The 21,025-nt window shown below is 39.4% G+C and overlaps 1 protein-coding gene and 1 pseudogene across 5 annotated transcripts; one reads left to right on the forward strand and one right to left on the reverse strand.

Annotated features, from left to right (window-relative positions):
- Positions 1 to 269: 269 nt before the first annotated feature.
- On the reverse strand, positions 270 to 15,557 carry LOC103991037 (B3 domain-containing protein Os07g0563300). 5 transcript variants are annotated; one of them, XM_009410398.3, is made up of 12 exons: positions 15,200 to 15,557; positions 14,637 to 14,718; positions 14,402 to 14,500; positions 12,209 to 13,005; positions 11,945 to 12,041; positions 10,941 to 11,064; positions 10,076 to 10,152; positions 9,232 to 9,600; positions 6,780 to 6,829; positions 3,052 to 3,165; positions 2,085 to 2,152; positions 270 to 1,307 (listed from the first exon to the last, which is right to left on the reverse strand). In XM_009410398.3, exons 1-12 carry the CDS (start codon positions 15,346 to 15,348, stop codon positions 721 to 723), a joined length of 2,613 nt encoding a protein of 870 aa, XP_009408673.2. In that variant the 5' UTR covers positions 15,349 to 15,557; the 3' UTR covers positions 270 to 720. The 5 variants fall into 5 exon arrangements, with proteins under 5 accessions (XP_009408673.2, XP_009408675.2, XP_009408672.2 ...); XM_009410400.3 differs by having other exon boundaries at positions 270 to 1,253; positions 10,941 to 11,115; XM_009410397.3 differs by having other exon boundaries at positions 10,941 to 11,115; positions 15,200 to 15,556.
- Positions 15,558 to 18,078: 2,521 nt separating this feature from the next.
- On the forward strand, positions 18,079 to 20,615 carry LOC103991036 (vacuolar protein 8-like; annotated as a pseudogene).
- Positions 20,616 to 21,025: the final 410 nt, after the last annotated feature.

A 21,025-nucleotide genomic window follows, 5' to 3' on the forward strand; every position in this document is an offset into this window, starting at 1 on the left:
CCAGATGAAGGTTCGTGAACTCAACAACGTTGCTGGAAATTTCCACGAGTCATCAGGCGTTCGTTACACAGCTTTGCATGGACGTTTGCCTACCTCATCTTTTTTTCTTTTTTTTTCTAAACAGTGGACAAATAAGGTAGAACAAAAATTCATTATCTGTGTGTGATGTTTGAACCAGCACAAAAGGATTTTAATCCGACTACAACAAGCCCATCCATCCTGCAGCTGGTCAAATTGAACACAACTTGATTTGAAACTACTCAGCCAGGTAAAAATACATATTTCACATAATATATTTCCAACTAAAAAAATGTTCATACTGCAACAGTTGCTTCCTCGAAAAGTTGCCACATCATCATCAGTATAAACTAAAATAATTCTTCTCACATAGGTGTAAGAAATCTTTAGCTGCACCATACTATTCACTTAAACTCACCTTGCCTTCTCACAACTACTTTCCCTTGTCTGCTTATAAATTTTACCACAACTTTGAATGCTCAAATGGACAATCTTTCAAATTTACCTTCACATACTCTGCAGTTATTTAAAAAGACAAAAAACAAGACTTAACAATGGTGAAGATTGGCATTCTAACATACTGCTTCTACAGCCTAGTCTACAGACATGCTGGGAGTGTGTTTTGCCTCAACTCGAAGATAGTTGAACGCAAGTTACAGATGCGGACCACCTTTCTCACTTGTTTCAACAATCTAAAGCTGTTTACGTCGCAGCATCTTGCAGAAGCCTCATCATGCTGCCAGAGTCAGATTTTGGTGATGGTTCTTCCTCTCGTTCTGGTTGAATGTTCAAATCAATCTGAGGGGCCTTGAGAGGAGACTGCGATGCTCTTCTTCGCTCGAGTCCCTCATCACTGATCCCCTCATCATTTGTCATTGCTTTCTGAGGGGATTTGTTCACACCTAGATCAGTTTTTAATGGGTCACTTCCTCCTGGTGCTTTCTCTGGTGATTGGTTGGACTGTTGTTTCTGCTGCTTCCTTGCAGTCTCAGCTTCCTTCTCTGACTGACGCTTCTCCCTCCTAAGCATGAGGGTCCTGAACCTGCGTTTGACTGTGAGGCAAACATTGCATGTGCAAGTCTGCTTGTGCTTAGGGCCCTTGCCACTTGGAGGCTGTATACATACAATGCATGTGCAGCCAGGCCTATGCCTTGGATGCTTTGTTGTAGGTTGAGAAGGAGGAAGGTTTTCACCCTCTCCAAGAATGGCAAGGTTAGCAAGCGTATCCAGCCCATCTGAAACTTCAATATTGTCAGTTTCAACTTTAACCTTTGATCTCTTAGATGCACCTGCATTACTTCAAAAACATTACTAGTACTAAATGTCACTATATCAAATGACACGTACAGAGAACAGAATAACAAATCAAAATTACATTCAACTTTTTAACTTCACAACATGCTTTTTTAGTAACCAGAAAATTCTTAATAGTTAATTCACTTCACATGAACTTGAATATATAAAAATGTAAATTTGCAAACAAATATACATAAGATTGAAGAGCAAAATTAGGCATCATAAATGTGATTTAATATTGGGAGGATCAAAATCCACTCCTGGAGCAATGATTATCTACTGTAATTCTGCTTTATATCCCTACAAGGATGATGTGGCCTTAAGCAATATGAAAGAAAAGTACACATTAGTACAAAAATCAAAGCCCCCTCAGATAGGTTCCCATAGGTACTGAGTACCACCAAAAATTTCATCAGCATATGACATGAAATTTGACATTGAGGCACCCATATAATATCCACCTCAGATAGTGGTACAATCCTCTATAAAAAGCCTCTACCAAGAGTAGAGACTGATCCTAGAAACATTAGGTTTGTTTCATTTGCAAGTGTCCCAAGACATATTTTTGCTTTCCAGTGGACATGCTAACAAGAATAGAATATCTTTGTCTCCACCACCAAACAGTTCTTCAATGCTTGAAATAGTATATAATGTTTTACCCGTGAATTATATATGATTACTAGTCATATTGAGGAACATTTGACTTTCTGCACTTGATTAATCAAGAAATTCAAGCATACTCGAAAGATTTAAAACGAAGATATCCACACCTGCTTTACAAGGGATCAATTCTGCCAGTTGCTCCATGCTCAATTCCTGAGCAGCTGAGCACAAAGACCTAAATTGAAAGAATATAAAATAGCAGTCAAGCAAGTAAGTGGAACAAAGTTACATGTCCAATCTACAAAATCTGTATTGATCAATAGTTAAAAACCCCTGATAAATCAAATATTCAATATATCTCAAAACAAAGCTTCAGAAACAAAATTTAACCCTAAGCATAACTGCATGATTTTCAACTGGCAGAAAACTTGGTAATTTTAAATTTAATAGTAACTTGTTAGACTTAAATTATAATAATCCTAGTACTTTCCATGATTTACGCTGCAAAATTTGGGACTTGTACTTTCAAGTGGCACATGTGAATGAAGCAACAAGGGGCCATCCTAGTCTCAGACACATCATCTTGGTTGACAAATACTTCCAAAGTTTATTTTAAGGCATAGTGGGAAAAAAACCCATCTTTTAGGAAAGGTGACCACACAAGGTGATTTCTTTTGTGCAGGAGATACCAGCTAAATTATATGAACCCCAGAACCTGCATATCAGTCACAGGCAACAGGCAACATAGGTGCATTCACATGATATTGTCCCAGGTAATTAAGCTTATAGGCCACAAAGTTGTTCATTTCACTAAAAGACAGAAAGAACTTAAATTGATAGTGATACCAGAAACATACTCAATCTACTGGTGGCCAACACTCTATTTATCTGCACAAGCGTGCACAATAATTATCAATTACAAAAAGGGTAGATGGACACAGCAGAAGAGTTCATATTAACCTGTAATTGAATAAATTGCCATTATGTTTTGTTTCGTAAAAATATCATCCAGTGGAAAGTAATCTTATACTCTATTGTAAATGAAACCTATTGGAATAAGATTTCCAACTTTTAAGTAACATTAGCAATGACTTCCTCATTAACAAGTTTGGATACGAGACTAATCCCAGTCACCTTTCAGGATCCGACATATTGTTGGAACAGGTCCATCTAGATGGCAGAAGTGCATCTACAGGCAGTCGACGCCATTTTGAGCAATCTTCGCACTGAGCCCATTGATAGTTTTCACTGTCACAATGCACAAAACATAAGTAACATTATGTAACTATTGCCTGTTAAGGTTGATGCTAAGATGAATATGGAAATGATGCCAGTACACTAAGCTATCACATCATTTCAATTTGAAATTTAAGATGAAGTCTTCAATCATGTCAGTAATCTCTTTCATCTGTATATACATATAAAAAGAACACGACAATCAGGAAAAACAAAAAAGAGAACCAAGAAGTAAATCTCAAAAACACACGACACTCAGAGATACTAGACAGAAGAAATGATATAAGCAAGAAGGGAGAAGAATATGAAAGTAGAACCACAACAAGAAATCAAATTTGTCATGGTGCCACACTGGCTGAGACATGACATGAAAGAAACTAGACCAATTTTGTGCATTGGTATCATTGTTTCAAGGTATAGGAGTGTGTTGAAACATTCCCGGCATAGCACAACTGGCCATGCGGCTATCGTATATATCATAGACCAAAAATCGATGTATGCATAGGTGAACGCCTTCATATGATGCATATTAAAACTTTCTGGGACTTACATTTCGACCTGTGCAAGCTCGTGCAATTAGTGATCAGTTTATCATGCACCGGTGTGGAGTCGAATAGGTCACAAATAGACTAAACAGATCTATATATTCACCTCACAAGATCAGTCTAATTAAGTTTTCATATTCATCTTTCTTTTTTATTTCAATGGTGGCAAAAGATCCAAGTAGCCGACCTAGGATTCTACAGCTTTGTTGTTGTTGTTATTGTTGTTGATCATCTTTCTTCTCTTTTCTGTGTTCTTTATTCTTGTCTGGATATACAAACATTAACGGCAGAGGATACGAATCCATTCTAAAGAGATCGTGGCTCACTGCAACGAACTAAGAAGAGGTATATACAGGATTTTGCACTTTGCTTCACTTCCTAGTTGACAGTTATCTGATGTATCCATGATTGTCTGTTCTACACATGCATGAAGAATGAATTGATGTATCATTACATTTGTAGGTGTAGTAGATATGGCAGAATCTGATCAAGAATCTGATTCAGGCTTGGTATGGATCATTTCATTCACTGATCTAAGGAGCTGATCTGATTACCTGATTTCTTTACCCAAGCATATATGGTTTCAGCACTTATTGGGACTGATATTTACCTATAAGATTAAAAGAAGTAAATTATTCTACCCAGATATCCCCATAATAAAACAGATTCCACTTATCCAATCCTTCCTCTTACTCAAATCTTTCTAATCATAGTTTGCTGCCATTGGCTAGAATAACTCTCACTCTTCACGTCTCACTCTTTCCCTGATCACATAGATATGATAACTCTGACAAGTGGCATTCAGATTCACCAAGCACAAGCATAAATTTGAGTACTACAACTCCAAGATAGAAAATTGTGAACATCATATTCTGGAAGTCACCAAGCAAAAGCATAAATTTGAGTTCTAGGTATCTGCTGTGGTCATCTCCTTTGTCAATATCCCAATGAAAAAAAACTACAAGGAAAACAAATAACAAACCAGGATCCATTTATCTCACTCCTCTCTATTTCACCCTGGTCACCTAATTTGTTACAGACCTCGCCATGTCAAATGCAACCACCTCAATGCTGATCTCACAAATGTGTTTGTTTAGAAGCATCAAAATAGATATATTTTGAGACAGACACCCATCTAACAGTCTTCTGATCTCCCAGCAGAGTGAATTTCCTCGTCACACGAATGTGCTCCAAAATTGTTGAACTCATTTGACTTGAAGATCCAGTTAACAATGGAGTTGGATATGGATCAACTTTTAGCCAAATCATTGATTTTCCCAATTGCTACAAGTCTGATACTTGGATCAGGCTGTGATCAATTCTGACTCAATCTGAACCTGACCAATTTACATGCCAAGTACCATATTGACATTTGTAAGTAATCTATGGCTGGATGGGCAATCCTAAAAGGAGAATATTTTTACAATATTTTACTTATTCATCTTAGCGATTTTGTTAAAAAATGCCTAAAAGTGAGTTACTAGATTTTTTTTTCTAGTGAGTGATGCAAATGTTTTTGTTTCAAGGGATCACATTTATTGTGAAATAAATAATCTAAATAATAACATCCCAATGACGACAAGAAGCCATAATTCCCAACAATACGGAGTCGGCTCGATGAATCTTCTCCAACCATTTAACTCTGTCGATGACAATATGATTCAAAGAATACAATTTCACTTGAACCATTTTGTACCAGCCGATGTTTACCGTTCTGGTGTGAACTTGGGTGTGGACCTTTCAAAAACCAGTCCGGGCATGAACTGGACCACCCCTTTTCAGGTGGTCCTGTCTGATTTATATTTTGTTCAAAAAACTCTTATGTCTTCATTTCCTCGAGTCACAAACATGCAACTTGAGAGCAGCCTGCCCACCGCACGCTGCCACCACCAGACCAGTACTTCTTCCTCCTACTCAATCTGCTGTTCCGCCTCCTCTTCTTCCTCCTCGCCCTCCTTTCTTCCTTGTTCCTCTTCTTCTTCTTCTTTCTCTTCCTCCTCACCCTCCAACCAACATGGTACCATGGTACATGCACACATACTCTGTGCCAATACGCCAACATGGATCAAACCTGAATTGGTTTGGCATGGATCAGAATGGATCTGGTACTGAAATTGCATTCCTTGATATGATTAGTCAAACTATACAAACCATTAAATCCCTTCTTGTTGTTCATCCTTTGTCTGACTTCAAAATGAGATGAATCAGTTCACCTTGCTTAAACAATGCATTTGTAGTTCTTTTAAACAGATTAAAACATTTAAACAATTTTCAGCAAAATTGGAGGCTACAGTCCTATGCCAGCATTAATTGCATCAAAACAATGGCACAACAGTACTATGAAATGCAATGATGTGGCAAGAAAAAATTGGTAGAGAAAATGATGCAATAATGCTGAAGATATGCAGCAAACTTGATGGACAACCCTGAACCCCTTTTTGCGTTTAAACAGCCAGAGCTGATTCAACAACCATGTTAGTTCTAAACCATCTAAGCTGGTTTAGAAAAGCTCATAGATTCCAAAAACAGAAACTATGATAAAAGAATCAACTATGTCCACTACACCTGGCATAAGTTTACTGTAGAAGTAATCAGATTAGGTTAAGAAAGCCAGAAATCAACTTAGCTCTACTTATTTGATAGATTTAAACTCATTTAGTAAAATTTGAATCTATCAACCCAATCACCCTGCTAAGTGTTCTTAATGGATCAAGGAGATGCCATTCTAAACATTTAAATATGTCAATCAACTGTTCTAAGGTTTGATGCTGAAACACTGCTTTATATAATTAAGGATCTTGCTGGTTCATTTATCTTCCTGATATATTTAGCCATTCACTTCAGAATTTAACTTGAGAATACCAAGCAATACTTTAGCAACCTAGCTACAAGTATATACCAACCAAAAATCAGTAACATAATCAATGCACAAAGTGCCAAACTATACCCTCTCCAAACAAACATTAACCTAACTAATACAAGCATACAGCTAATTAAACATGTGTCAAAGGTCATGATAACAAATGCAAACATAAATGTTCATGCCATTTTAAGACAAGCAAGAATGAAAAGAGAGGTCACCCAGATTGATTAGTGGTAAAGTATGTCGGCTTCCCAAGCACTGGTGCTTCCTGTCATAAATAACCACATCATCATAAAAGAAAGAAAGTACATTTGTTCATATAAATATTTATATATTAAGAGTCTTACAAGAATAGAAGTACGGTAAGTAGTGGATTGGCATATCGAGTGTCATGTATGGTGTTCAACTAATTGTTATAGTACTATATTGTATAATCAATAATAACTATAGAGCTCCGAATTGCTCCATGGTTACAGTTTCATCCAAGCCTATTCCTACAAGATATGGTGCTAGCTAGGAAGTTCAAGTCCTACTCAAGGACACAAGGATGATTAGCTACGTAGCCATCGATGGTCTGTCTCCCTCTAAGGATGCAATATAAATGGTGCTAGCTACAAAGTTATAAGCCATAATAAAGAAGGATGATTAGCTATGTAGCCAATGCTTTGTCTACCCTATAAGGATTCAAAATGACTTGCTAAGGCCTGATAACAAACCTGGAAAACTACAAACAACAACAAACCATAATGTCCCAATAATTTGGGTTTGACTACATGGATTTTTTTCAGTCAATGAGTTGAAACATGTAGAGAAACACCACCATATAATATTCCACCAGCAGAATATATTCAAAAGGAAAGAGAGGAAAGAAGGTACTGACATAGGAAATTAAGGTATACACAGCACTTTGCCAGCACCCAACAGGCGGGACCAAACCCAGGTGGCACCGACCACAGCTGCCACTATCCTCAGTGGAATCCAGTCTCCAAGATGGCAACATGTTCAAGATATTGGACATCATCACATATAATTATAGTGTCATGAGTTGCACAATCTTCTTAGTTTGTCTTATTATTTTCGTATGGTTTTGTTTTCTTCATTTATTATTGGTGTATGTTATTTTCATTTTTCCATTTTTTTTCTTATTTGTTATTTTATACACACACACACATGTATATCATCTATTTATTGGTGCTCCTTTGGACATCTCAAAACAATCTTAAAAGATACTCTCATTTATTCATGCATGGAACTACCCCTAATAATTCATGGATGTATTTCTTTATCTACACTCATCATAAGTGGCCAAAAGGACTCTTCATAACCTTAGTTTTAAAACATTTTAGCATATATTGGAATATAAGAGCATCTATAAACTTTTTTTTTTTTTAGGCCATGTGTAAGTATTCTAACATTTTTCCAAACATGATTCGTTTTACCGATCCGTACCGATATACCAATCGGCCATTGGTACGATACATACCTAGTATGGTAAGGTGTATCGACAAAATAGAATGTGCCACCCATACCGGTCCCCTACCTATCGGATAGGTACATATGGCAAACCTTGCTTCTAGGTACTGTTTTTACGTGAAAATTGATTAAGCTCTTCTTTGGTTATGCAAAATAAAGTCTTAAGCATAAAATTCGCTTTGTAAGCCACAACATCAATGACAAAGCAGAAAAAAAATCCTTCATTTGATTGTAGTACTTTAACAGAAAATGGAAACAAAGGATAACAAAATTAGGTCTAATTAGAAAAAAAAATATCCAATGATGACATAAAGCAGGAAACGAGCTTTCTGTGTTAGCGCCTGAAGAAAGAAAGACATCAAAGGGATTGAAACGAGCATGATGGGAAAGATAACCATTACAATAAACTCCTAACACTCAAAAGATCAATTAACTTTTGTCAACTAATAACAAGAACTGTGGCAAATACAAGTTAGACACAAGCAAGGTTTAAAATACTGCCTGTACTGATAAACATGGGCTAGTTTTTAGCAGTCCGATAGCCAACCAGGACAAGATTGGGCAATTTTGCCCTGTTTGGTGCAGCATGAGATGTATCATGTGGTAAGTTCACAGTATTGAACTTAGATGTGGCATGCAGACTAGTACCGGGCATTAGTAACACTTTTTTTTTCACTCTTTCCCTTTTTCCTCCCCCTGAACTGCAGCAAATAAAAGTTAGACACAAGCAAGGCTTAAAATACTGCCTGTACTGATAAACATGGGCTGGTTTTTAGCAGTCCAATAGCCAACCAGGACAAGATTGGGTAATTTTGCCCTGTTTGGTGCAGTACGAGATGTATTATGCAGTAAGTATTGAACTTAGATGTGTCAAGAAGACTAGTACCGGGCATTAGTAATACCCTTTTTCTTTTTTCACTCTTTCCCTTTTTCCTCTGCCTCCTCAGCTGTTTGTCCATCTCTGTTTTTCTATCACTCTAGCTTCCCCCTATCACTTCCTGCCTACTCGTTGCCTCTGGCCCTCACCCTACCCCCACCCCAGCCACCCCTCATCTTCTTCCACCTCCCCTCTTTGGGCCAGAACCGCAACAATGTGGGGGAATACCATCCAAGGACCGATGTCAGTACCAGAACAAGATTTGAAACATTCAAGTTTATACAATACCAAAGTTGTAGGAGAATTCCGAATCAGGATACCTCATATTCTTCGAACTCATGACCTTCAACCAAAACAACACTAGGAATACAGTTAGGAGGTGGACGAAGCAGCTGTTGAGCCTCTTCCCATGTTACTTTCAATTCCATGGAATCCTCATTTTCAATCCGTAGACGTTTACTCTTGGAACCAAGATTGCCACCTTTCCTTCTACTACCCTGTGAGGATCTAGCATCGAGCCCATCCTTTTGTAACAGGCCTTCATTTGCTAACTTAGTGCAGTTCCACTGCTCTGCTGTATTGATCAAGTTTCTTGGTTCTGGATTGCCCTTAAAATCTTTAGCAGTGCCTTTGTTGTCACCCTCTGGAGGTGTTGAGAAACCGTTGCCAGATTTAAGTGTTTGAGAGTCCTGTCAATAAATGAGAACAAAAATTATGATCATTGAATAAGTGGAACATAAGATTCAATTTAAAGTAGCTCACAGTTGAAACATTCTTGCACCTCATCTTTCACCAAAACTAATCACCAAAAATTATTTATTACTCATTTCCATATTCAGCAACTTACACATATGGACTTACCATGATTCTAGTAGTTAGGAAATTATTGAGACCACCAAGTATAGACAGTAATTATTATTTATAATTTATATAATAGGCATACTAAATCTAAATCTCAAATTAGCAGCTGGAAATTACAAGCAAGAGAGTTTCAGACTCCAAGAGCAAACTCATTTAAACTTGGAATGTTAGATAAACACATAAACACACAGGACAAACTCTTCAGGCATCTCTAGATTAAACAAGCTTCAAAGGAAGGAAAAATCTTTCTAAAGCTCCATATTCTTTTGACAAGTATACAACACAAAATCTTCACCAACAAACCTGTTCGTTGGAAACACTAGAAGCCTTTCTGAATCCCATAATTAACTTCCCTTCTGGATCTATCCGGCTAAATGTTACTGCAGAGGCACATTATAATTTTAGATCTGCAGATAAAAGGCATTCCTGTCTTACACTAAAATCAAAGTAATGGAAAGATATGTTCAGGTTTAAGGCCCAATGCAATCGTGTTATATGTTATTGAATTACAAAAAATGTGTAATGCAGCAAAAGAAAGTAACATATACATAAGCACATGTAATTATTTCATGTACATGTATAAATGCATATACAAGTAAATATATGCATGCACATATAATCATACACAAGCATATATGAACATACATATTAATGGACATGCATAAATTAATTTACATGCATATACCATAACCATCCTTAAGCAACTTAATACGGAAAGTTTGACGGATTCAAGAAAAAAGTATCACCTATTAATAAAAATAAATCAAAACTCTTGAGAGTACAAATTAGTTAACCCGAACTCTTTCCCTAAATATCTCATATCATGATCATGACATGTGATTTTTCAAGAACTGCCATAGTTTGTCATTGACATGATAGTTAACTATGCATGTTATAATTCCATGCAAACTCAGGATATCCTGTAACCCAAAACTACTAGTTAACCGACCCCAGTCAAAATAAATAAATAAAGAGCTGATAACAACATTATATGGGCACGCAAGGCTCAGTCTTTTGGGAGTACAGAATACAGATATCCAAGAAAGAATCTAGTTCGAGAAAATAGAACTACAGAATACTTGCAGAAGCAAGGTAAGGTAGTGTACACGTGGTTTCAGTTGAAGGGCACCGAAGAGCCATGACACTTGATTCAAGTCTAAAAACATACCTGTGTCACCTGCTTGCAATTGCATTGCCTGAATACAAGGTGTTACCCCCTCCAAAACATACATCCTGCTGTTATTATTAGGCCAAAAACGAAATTGGAACACCCAGTCCTTGCCATTTGCATCCTGAACTTTTAAAGGAAGTCCTTCAGGTTGAGAAATTGTAGGAAAGTAGGCCTGTTTTTACAACCAGCCATTTGTATTACTAAAAGCAACTCAGAGAATTTAATCACCCATTATGATATAATGATACATATACATAATTGAAAAGAAGTAACTGTGGAAGAGTTCAAATCTGCTATCTACAATTAAACATATTCAATGTTTTATCCTTTGAGACAAAGCGCCAGCATATAAAAAACCATTAAGCCAGATATTCAAAAGCAAATCAAGGTGACTGCTGTAATGTTGATCGACTAGCAAAGAAGTGAACAAAAATAATGCATAACTGCTTAGAGTTCAAACAGAGAATCAGCAAGTTTAGCTGGAAAGTACAGCCAGAGAATATGAAATTACAGAACAGCCATAACTGCACAAACAAGGTGACTGCTGTCATGCTACAAAATCCATATTCCACATATGTAATAAAAGATGAGTGGCTTCCAATTGCTCCAACTATATAAGTTACCATACTGAGATATTGTCAAGTTTATTTTTAAACCAGTGCATTATTTTAAACAATGCTGTAAAGTAGCCATGTGCTCCTAGTTCCCTGCATTATAAAATGAACCTTCAGCATTTTGTGTTACTCCCAAATGTTGGCCAGTGTACCTTTTCAAAAAATTGCAAAGAAAAATTGATTAAATAAATGTGTATATATGTTTACCAAAATTAATTAGAAATACAACATAACCCAAGTGTCACATGGGCAATTAACTAGGAATTAGAAAATGTACTATAGCCATAACATCCTAGTGAAACTTCAACTTTGTTGCTGCAGTGCTCAAACATGAAAACAGTCACAAAATGATTATAACTCCCGGTACAGGAAATCTAGAAGACTTACCTCAGCACATTTTTTTGGCAGCACGAGACGTCCAATCCGACCAGCATCACTAGCACTCAACATCTTTTCAAACAATGGAGTAATCACAGAGTTTGAACTTATAATATGTCAAGCAAAACCTAAGTGAGACCGATATCATCATAAATTAACCATAACTAATCTTCATATGCATTGAGAATCTTCTTTTAAGTTTTAACATGGTAAAAACTAAAAAGAACATACAAAAACAGGAGCAGAGTTATTATGATGAAAATGAAAGGATACTCTCCCGATATTTGTTGTAGCTCTTTATCGGTTATTCTAGGCCAATATCGAGGAAGTAACTGGGACCGTGCTCGGTTATCTACTCGAGATTTTCCATTGCGTATTTGAGTTTGTAATTCAGCATCCATCATGCTTTGAGGGTAGAATTGCTTTGACAGAGGATAACCTGCTTGACCTTGTGATTGGTTTGAATATCTACTTGGCTCCTTCAGATCATTTGTCGATTGAAAAGGAGCAGCCAATCCAAGAGGTGAAGTATCTTCCTTTATTGCAGATGATGTTGCTGGCTTCACACATGAATTTGGATGTGCATCAAGGTTAGCTCCAGAAGCACTGGTGGAACAAGGGTCTCCATTCACTGCTTTCCTTGTAGAGACAGAATCATTTTCTCCAACAAGGCGGCAAGAATCTTGCACTCCATCAGCATTGTCTTCTCCATGGAACATACCAAAAGTAGAAGCTGCATCAATACCTATTTTACCATTGACATATCTTTCTCTTGCGACATTGCTAGTAATTGGTCTCTCAGAGAGGTTTTCAAATTTCTTTTCATGCGCTAAAATAGAATGACGGCCACCAGGAGTAAGTTTCTCAATGCAATTAGGTCTGTCAAATTCATATGACAACCGCTGTTGCAAGTCTGATTGTGCACTTGTCATGTTCCACATATGTGGTGATTGACGCCACTGTCCAAAAAATGGACCATTCAATGGTTTCCAGCTTTTAGCAGGAAATTCCTTCCTCTCGGATACTTGTTGGGACATAAGCATAGGAGAAGATAACATCTGATTTGGTGCCTGAGGAAATGTCAGCACATATTAAGGTATCAAGAAAGAGATAAATGCATAAATAAGACTGAGGTGCTCTGCTTTTAAGTATAAAATTAAGCACATAATATCATAAATATATAATGGAATATACATAATGACAAAAAGGCCCCAACAGGAGGCAACAGCAATGAGGATGACATGGACAGTCTTGAGCCTAGAAAATGACCTAAATAAATTATTACCAATGAAGAATTTGGTTCCAAACAAGAATCAAGAAATTTCTTTTCACCTGGACCAATGTGTACTAACCAATATTCAAGGTTCTGAATACCATACCATACCAGTATACCGATCAGCTATCGGTACGACACGTACCGAACTATATAAGTGCACCGCCTATACCAGTCCTCTATCGGATCAGTACGTACCACCCATACCGAGCGGTACTGTACGATATTGCATATCATGCCAATATTCACCGATTTGATCCATGGACCTAACCCAATTCTGCCCGTTCAGTGCAGCCATAAAAAACTAAAAAAAGGCATGCCTCCTCCTTGCGATCCAGCCCAAATCGCGAGAACAAACCTTGACGCATGCTGCCTCCCCCCCATCGTCCACTGCTGTCACCGACCAAGTACACGCTCCACTTCTACTACTTTTCCTCCACTACCTCATCCCTCCTCTTCCTCCAGTGGATCCTCTCCTTCTTCGTCTTCCTCCTTCCTCTTCCTCCACCACCTACTCTTCCTTTATTGTCTCCTCTCCTTCCTTCCTCCACTATCTCCTCTTTTACTGTCCTCTTCCTCCACCATTTCCCCTTCTTCCTTCCTCTTCGCCCACCTCCTTTCTCTTCCTCATTCTTCCTCTGTCGTCTCCTCTTCTTCCTTCCCCTTCTCCTTCTTCTTCCACTTTAGTATGTACCAAATGTCAATACACTGATACCAAAGGTACATAACGGTCCAGCCTAGGATCGGATACTAAATTGCGGCTCTTGATACCGTAGGTAATATGACCATATTTTTTGCTTTTGTACCTGTATATCCAAAAAAAAGTAAATAGAATAATCCTTGACCAAAGTTAACTTTTTAAATCTAACAATTAATAGAAAAAAAAGGCAGACCAAACCAAAAACAGAATGATCATATTATTATAAATATGCTCCAACCAAAGAGGTAATTGAACAATCTTTAAATGTCAACGATTCAACATTATAAATTTTAGAAAAATAACTAAGATCTTAAAATTAAAATTATTATGGTTATGACTTGTCATGAAGATGTACAACCAATTATCTGTGACCTTAGGTATTTTAGTCACTGTAATTTGTACAAAAATACAAAAATACAAAAATACAAAAATTAAATAGGGTGAGCTATAAAAAATACATGAATCAGAAGAGGATGAATTTTTTTCTGCTCACCGTGACAAGAGATTTCCTAGCACATGCAACACAATCGACTCCACCAGCATCAACAAACACGTAGGTAGGAGCTGAAACGATACACCCACAATGCACCCGCTGAAAAAAAAATGCTGAATCAGAAAATTTGCCGAATAGAGTAACAAAAACACCGATCTTCTGAAATCATCATTCTAAAGTTAATCCAACCATGACCAATTAATAAGAGAAACTAATGAACAATTTAAATTCTAACCTTGCCACATGTTTCGCAGTTCCTCCAACCCCCATCATCAGAGTGAAACGTTTCGCAGAAATTACCTTGCTCGAACATGCAGCTAAATGAAAACCAATAGACTTAGAGAATATAAATGGAAAATTCAAAAGTTTTATACCGACGTGCCCAAAATCACCGTTGGTGAGAAACTCAAATCTATCTGAACTCGCTTCAAATTGTGGATCAAAAGGTCCAATAGAAAAATGAAAGCTAAAATGATTGCAAGTTTTGGCGTAAGGTTTTGGCAAATAAGCACCGTCGGCCACCACTGGAACTACAAGGTAAAATCAACGAGCAATTTCCACTAAAAACAATCAAAATTTGAGTTCTAACATCCAAAGAAGAAGGAAAACAATGAAAAAGCCACCGCGTTTCAGTAGGCTCGTTCGACGCACCAGCATGGGGAACCAAACCAAAATCGAAACCATACGGCAGAAAACAAACCGCCAGATCCAAATATAGAAACACTCCGACGCGTAAAGAGACGAGGGGAAGCATCAGGAAAGTGAAGCACCCGATGGGTGGGGTAAAGAGGGGCATACGAGCATCGGTCGCAGAGCTCGGCGATCTCGCCGGAGCGTAGGCGCCACCCCTTCCTCCTGGTGGGCGGGGTGTCAGGAAACGGCTCCTTGCACTGGGAGTTGAAGCAGATCTTGGCGGTGGTAGCCGCCGCCGACGAAGGCGAAGACATGACGACTACAAGAAAAGCAGAGATCAAATCGAAGTAGCCCTAGAAGAGAGAAAGAGAGAGGGAGAGAGAGCTCGCAGGAGGCAAGAAGTTTCGATTTGGAACCATAAAAACAGAAAGAGGGAAGAGGAAAGGGGGAGGGAGGGTTTGGGAGAAGGGATCGAAGGAGGAGAAGAAGGGATGAGGGGAGGCGACGAAGGAAGAATAAAAGGTGGGCGTCTCTTTAATGCGTATATATATATATATAGAGAGAGAGAGAGAGAGAGAGAGAGAGAGAGAGAGAAAGAGAGTGAGTGTGTGGGTATATGTTTGAGATGTGGCAGGGGGGGGGGGGGGGGTTGGGTTGTCATCGTGTCGTGTGTCTCGACGTCGCCTCAAGCGTTATTCCACTCTAACCACTGCCACGACAACGCTTGTTGCTAGACATTTCTTCGTATCGGCCGACCTGAGACGTGTGTGGGTATGTGGCTGGCTCGATGCGTGTTCCCATTTTTCGATTTTCCATGATAAAAAAAGAAAAACTATTTATTATTTCTTAATTTTGTGTTCCTATTTTTCGATTTTCCATGATAAAAAAAGAAAAACTATTTATTATTTCTTAATTTTGTGTTCCTATTTTTCGATTTTCCATGATAAAAAAAGAAAAACTATTTATTATTTCTTAATTTTGTGTTCCTATTTTTCGATTTTCCATGATAAAAAAAAAGAAAAACTATTTATTATTTCTTAATTTTGTGTTCCTATTTTTCGATTTTCCATGATAAAAAGAAAAACTATTTATTATTTCTTAATTTTGCGACGGAGAAAGAGATGGTTTTGACAACTGCACCCCCCCAAATCATCAAAACTCGGTCATACACTTTTTTATTTTATTTTTTTCCATCAGTGTCAGTGGTATAGACTTGAGTTTTTAACGATAATAATCGCTCAAATACCGGCCTTTATCGCTCGCACACAGGAGATAAAATTAGGTTTTTGGCAGAATAATTAAGACAGGCAAGCATAGATTACGTTGTTGTCACCGGTGAGCGATGCGAAACGGAGACCGAGTGGGATGGGTTCTTTGAGTTGCTCGTAGAATATTTACGTGACGACGACGGTCACGGACGCCGTCTCCGTGCTTTCGCGGGACCAAAACACCCCTCACGAGCCTTGACGATTCTAGAAGATATGAGATGAGGTAAATTAGACAACTAATTTTATTTTCATTTTTCCTAAATTTTAGCTCTGGGAAGACAGGGATAAACAAATGAACAAGCATAATAAGGAGAGAGAGAGAGAGAAGGGGTAAGTTTATTATTATTATTATTATTATTATTATTATTATTATTATTATTATTATTATTATTATATATATATATATATATATATATATATATATATATATAGTTTTTGCATTAGTCACGCTGGACGGTGAGGTCACGCCTAACGCCTCCCCACTCACGCCTTACACGCGCGTCGTGTGCGATCCCATGTCTGTATCCTTTCACGAATGACATTTACCTGCAAATGGGAGGACGACGCCATGCAGCGACTCCGAAACGACATCACGCTCGGGATCTAATAAAAAGGTCAACACTCCGTAACATGCAGAGAAAAAGGAGGGAAGGAATCAACTTGCAAGGAACCCGGATGTGTGTTTGAATCGAATCTGAGGATTCAAACCTCAGATTCCTTGTGATCAGTTAATTATCCACCGTGTTCGTAACAGCCGACTCCGGAACATAAAAAAGTATGCCTCCATAATTTTGGAGCTAGTGGAAGATAACTAAGATGCGGTCACATACAGAATCAGCTATGTTCGGCTGGTCTACCTACCCCACCCATTCATTACTATTGTTAACGTAATGACCGACGTGGCATGAAGCCAGGTGTTTTCAAATCAACAACTCAGCCAGCAGCCATTCTATGCATCATGTCTGCATGCTTGTTAACTAGCCAGTCAGCCAGCCCTACGTAAACATGATGTAGAAAAGTTCCAAATATTCAAATTCAACGTAAGCCGACCGACGTCAAAAGCATTATCAGAATGGAATTGAGATTGGTTAATACCGCTCGCCATAATGTATTTATGTTTTCTTGCAGCATCAAGATACAGGGATCGTGCATGGCTCTTCCTTTTTTCTTTTTTTTATACTATATAGGAAAAAGTAACGTCGGTAAATCTTTATCCAATATATGATTTTCATATTATATTTACAATGAAAAGAAAAGACAAATATTTGTCCACATGGATAAGAGTTGATCACAAGTTATCTCCCTTTTATCACCTACTAAGATAAAAGATCAATAGAAGATTATTGGACACGATTAGAGGTTGTATTCCTATAGAATATTTTATAAAATATTTTCTCTTTACGATCATATGTAAAAACTCATTTTTCAACATAAAATAAGAAGGGAATCACTTTTTTTTAATCAGCATACACACTTACCTACCTCAAGTTACTAACTTGGGGTATCGGAGAGATTTTGATGGGAAACCTCTCCCAACCTCGGTGTTCACATAGGTGATATCTCAGGAGTTCTATGTTTTTAGCTCGGAGGCATCTCAAACAATCCTACGCACATAGGTCCAAACCATATCAAGCTGATTAGAATATTAAATATTTCTTCCCGTAATATTTTTAGCACTAAAAGGAGGGCATGATATTGTAGGAATGTTTGCTTGTTAACCATTCAAATAAACACTTATAGCAAAAAGGCTTTGCCTCTAACCCATAGTACTTTCACTCAAGGTAGACAATAACGACCCTTTCCGTACATGAGTACATCCACATCGACCTAGATATCGATGCGATACTAGCATCTATTCAAGAACATAGGTCTCTCAGCCCCTCCAAGGATGACTCTAAGCTACCTACTCATCCCCATCAAGATGTTCTCAAATCTCACTCGTGTAAACACAAACAAGATACAAGTAGTTAATCCTTTTGTTTCCCTAATTAGCTCAACTGGCGATACCAATACCACTAGCTTAGGCATGGTCATCGGCTCAATCATCGTTGAGCCCATCGAGATTTCCCAAACTCAACGTGGTGTCGACATCCAAGGTCGAGAGAGGCTTGGGACCGACGCACCACCGTCGTCTTGGATAGCCAAGGTGAACAAACAACATCTCTTTTTCTTCTTCTAGACCACCCTCCCACCGAGGAACTAACCAATCGTTCTCCACCTCCAGCCACAATCAGCAGAATTCAGGCATATGCACCCAGTGGGAGCACAGAAACCAGCCGCACCAGGATCCACTCCAAGTCCATGAAAGCAGAGATGGACCAGGAGGAAGAAGGGAAAGTCGCCCCCAAAGCTCAGCAACCTGAAGGGATTAGCCTCCACCGAGCGACGGAGCTCATCAATCTCTTGATATCCTGCTCCTACTCCGTCAGATCCTTCCCCGCAAAGTGGCAGCTGATCCGGGACAAACTAGAACAAATACACTCTTCCTTGGCCGCTGCAGCAGAGGGCGACAACTCTGCAACAAATTCTGATATCGTCGGATTACTACAAGCTATAAAATCGACTGCGTGTGAGACACAGGTGCTGGCCAATAGGTGTAACGATGAGTCCTACGGTGGTGGCAAGCTCCACCTGCGGAGTGATCTTGATGTGATAGCATCCAAGCTTCACCTCCTCATGAGGCGCCTGGAAGAGATCTACGCATCCGGGATTCTGACGTCTTCACAAGCCATCGTCGTCTCGAGGCCAGGCGTTGGTGCGAGCTGGGAGGACATGCGGTTCTACGTGAAGGATCTCATCTCGAGGTTAAAGATTGGCGATTCGGAGATGAGGCTTCGAGCCTTGAACGCCCTTAAGCAGGTGCTTTGCGACGACGACAAGTACGTGAGGATTTTGGTCGCCAAAGTAGCCCAAGGTGTTACTCTGCTAGTGAGCTTTCTCGAATCCCAGAGCGAAGGCGTTCAAGAGGAGGCAGCCGAGGCGATCTCAGTCATCGCTGGTTTTGATTCACACAAGGGAGCTCTTGTGATGGCTGGAGCTGTCGCGCCGTTAATTCGGACACTGGAGATGGGAAGTGAATTGGCGAAGGAGAGAGCAGCTGGAGCTCTCAAGAAATTGACGGAGAATTCAGACAATGCATGGTCGGTTTCAGCTCAAGGAGGTGTCTCTACGCTTCTCAAAATCTGTGGTGATGCCAGCAGCAGCCGGGAGTTGATTCGGTCAGCTTGTGGCGTGCTGAAGAGCCTCAGCGGCGTCGAAGAGATCAGAAGGTTCATGGTGGAAGAAGGGGCAGTCTCCATCTTTGTGGAGCTCTCCAGATCATAGGAAGAAGCTTCACAAGTCCAAGCCATCGAATTCTTTACTATACTGGCCTGCGAGGACGATGCCATCAAGCAGAAGGTGATGGAAGAAGGCGTCCTTAGGTCACTGGTTCCCCATTCCTCCAAGGCGAAAGAGGTTGCGCTCAGGGCCATCGAGAACCTATGCTTTTCATCTCCAATTTCCATGAACTACTTGATGAGCTCCGGCTTCCTCGACTGTGTTCTTTACTTATTAAGGAGCGGCGAAATCTCGATTCAGGAGTCTGCGCTTAAAGCCGTCGCTCGCCTCTCTGGGTTATCCGAAGCGATCAAGAAGGCGATGGGAGACGCTGGCTTCATCCCTGAGCTCGTGAAATTACTGGAGGCCAGATCTTTCCAGGTCCGGGAGATGGCTGCTGAGACGCTATCCGGGATGATATCGATCCAAAGAAACCGGAGGCGATTCGTTCGAGAAGATGAAAACGTGGACCGGATCCTGCAGCTGCTCGATCCCGAAGAGAAGTCGGTGACAAAGAAGTTCTTGCTCACTGTCCTCGTGTCCTTGACCGATGGCACGAGTGTGCGGAGGAAGATGATGGCTTCTGGGTACTCGAAACACTTGGAGAAACTCGCAGAGACGGAGGCAGCCGATGCTAAGAAGATCATCAAAAAGCTGTCTACCAGCAGATTTCGGAGTATGTTTACCGGAATCTGGAGCTCGTAGACGTCAACGACTGGCTGACCACCCATCTCTGTGTGGGTGGTCAAGACACTCATCTTTACTTTCTTCTCCTAGCTACTATGGAAGAAAGGTAACGACGTACAAGAGTCCCAAAAGTGCAAGCAAATTTACCAACATTAGTTCTTTGTGTAGATATTTCGTTTCTGTAAGGGAATTGAGTGGTGTTACGCATACTGCCGGAGGTGATCTCTGGACAAATGATCCACCGTGGTGCTTTAAATTCGCATGTGGCTATGTAATTGTCGCCGGTGATCTACTGGGATTCCGTTTGACATGCGTATCTCTCTCTCTCTCTCTCTCTCTCTCTCTCTCTCTCTTTTCTCTTTTCCCACGACAGCCACATCTCTGTTTTAGCATCTATTCTCCACGAAGTTAGGGGCGTATGTGCGGCAGAAATTTGATGCTGCCAAACACTCGAGTGTCACCAAGGTCCAAATATAATATTGACGTGTAGCATGTGGACTCTACCATGATCTATCTGTGAAGCAGTGGTCAGGCTTATCGAACAACACCACGTAGCTTCTTCCAGGCAAGGTGATGGGCTTGTTAATTTTCTGGGGTCCTCCTCGCAAAAATCTGTGCTTCTTTTCTACCACCGTCTGGTGGAGTCGCACGACAGAAACATATTTCTAAGTTGACACAACTGGTTGGATAGCTTGTAGCTAACTTTATGCTTCTTTTT

The sequence above is a fragment of the Musa acuminata genome, chromosome BXJ1-7 (assembly GCF_036884655.1).
Source record: "Musa acuminata AAA Group cultivar baxijiao chromosome BXJ1-7, Cavendish_Baxijiao_AAA, whole genome shotgun sequence".
NCBI lineage: Eukaryota > Viridiplantae > Streptophyta > Magnoliopsida > Zingiberales > Musaceae > Musa > Musa acuminata.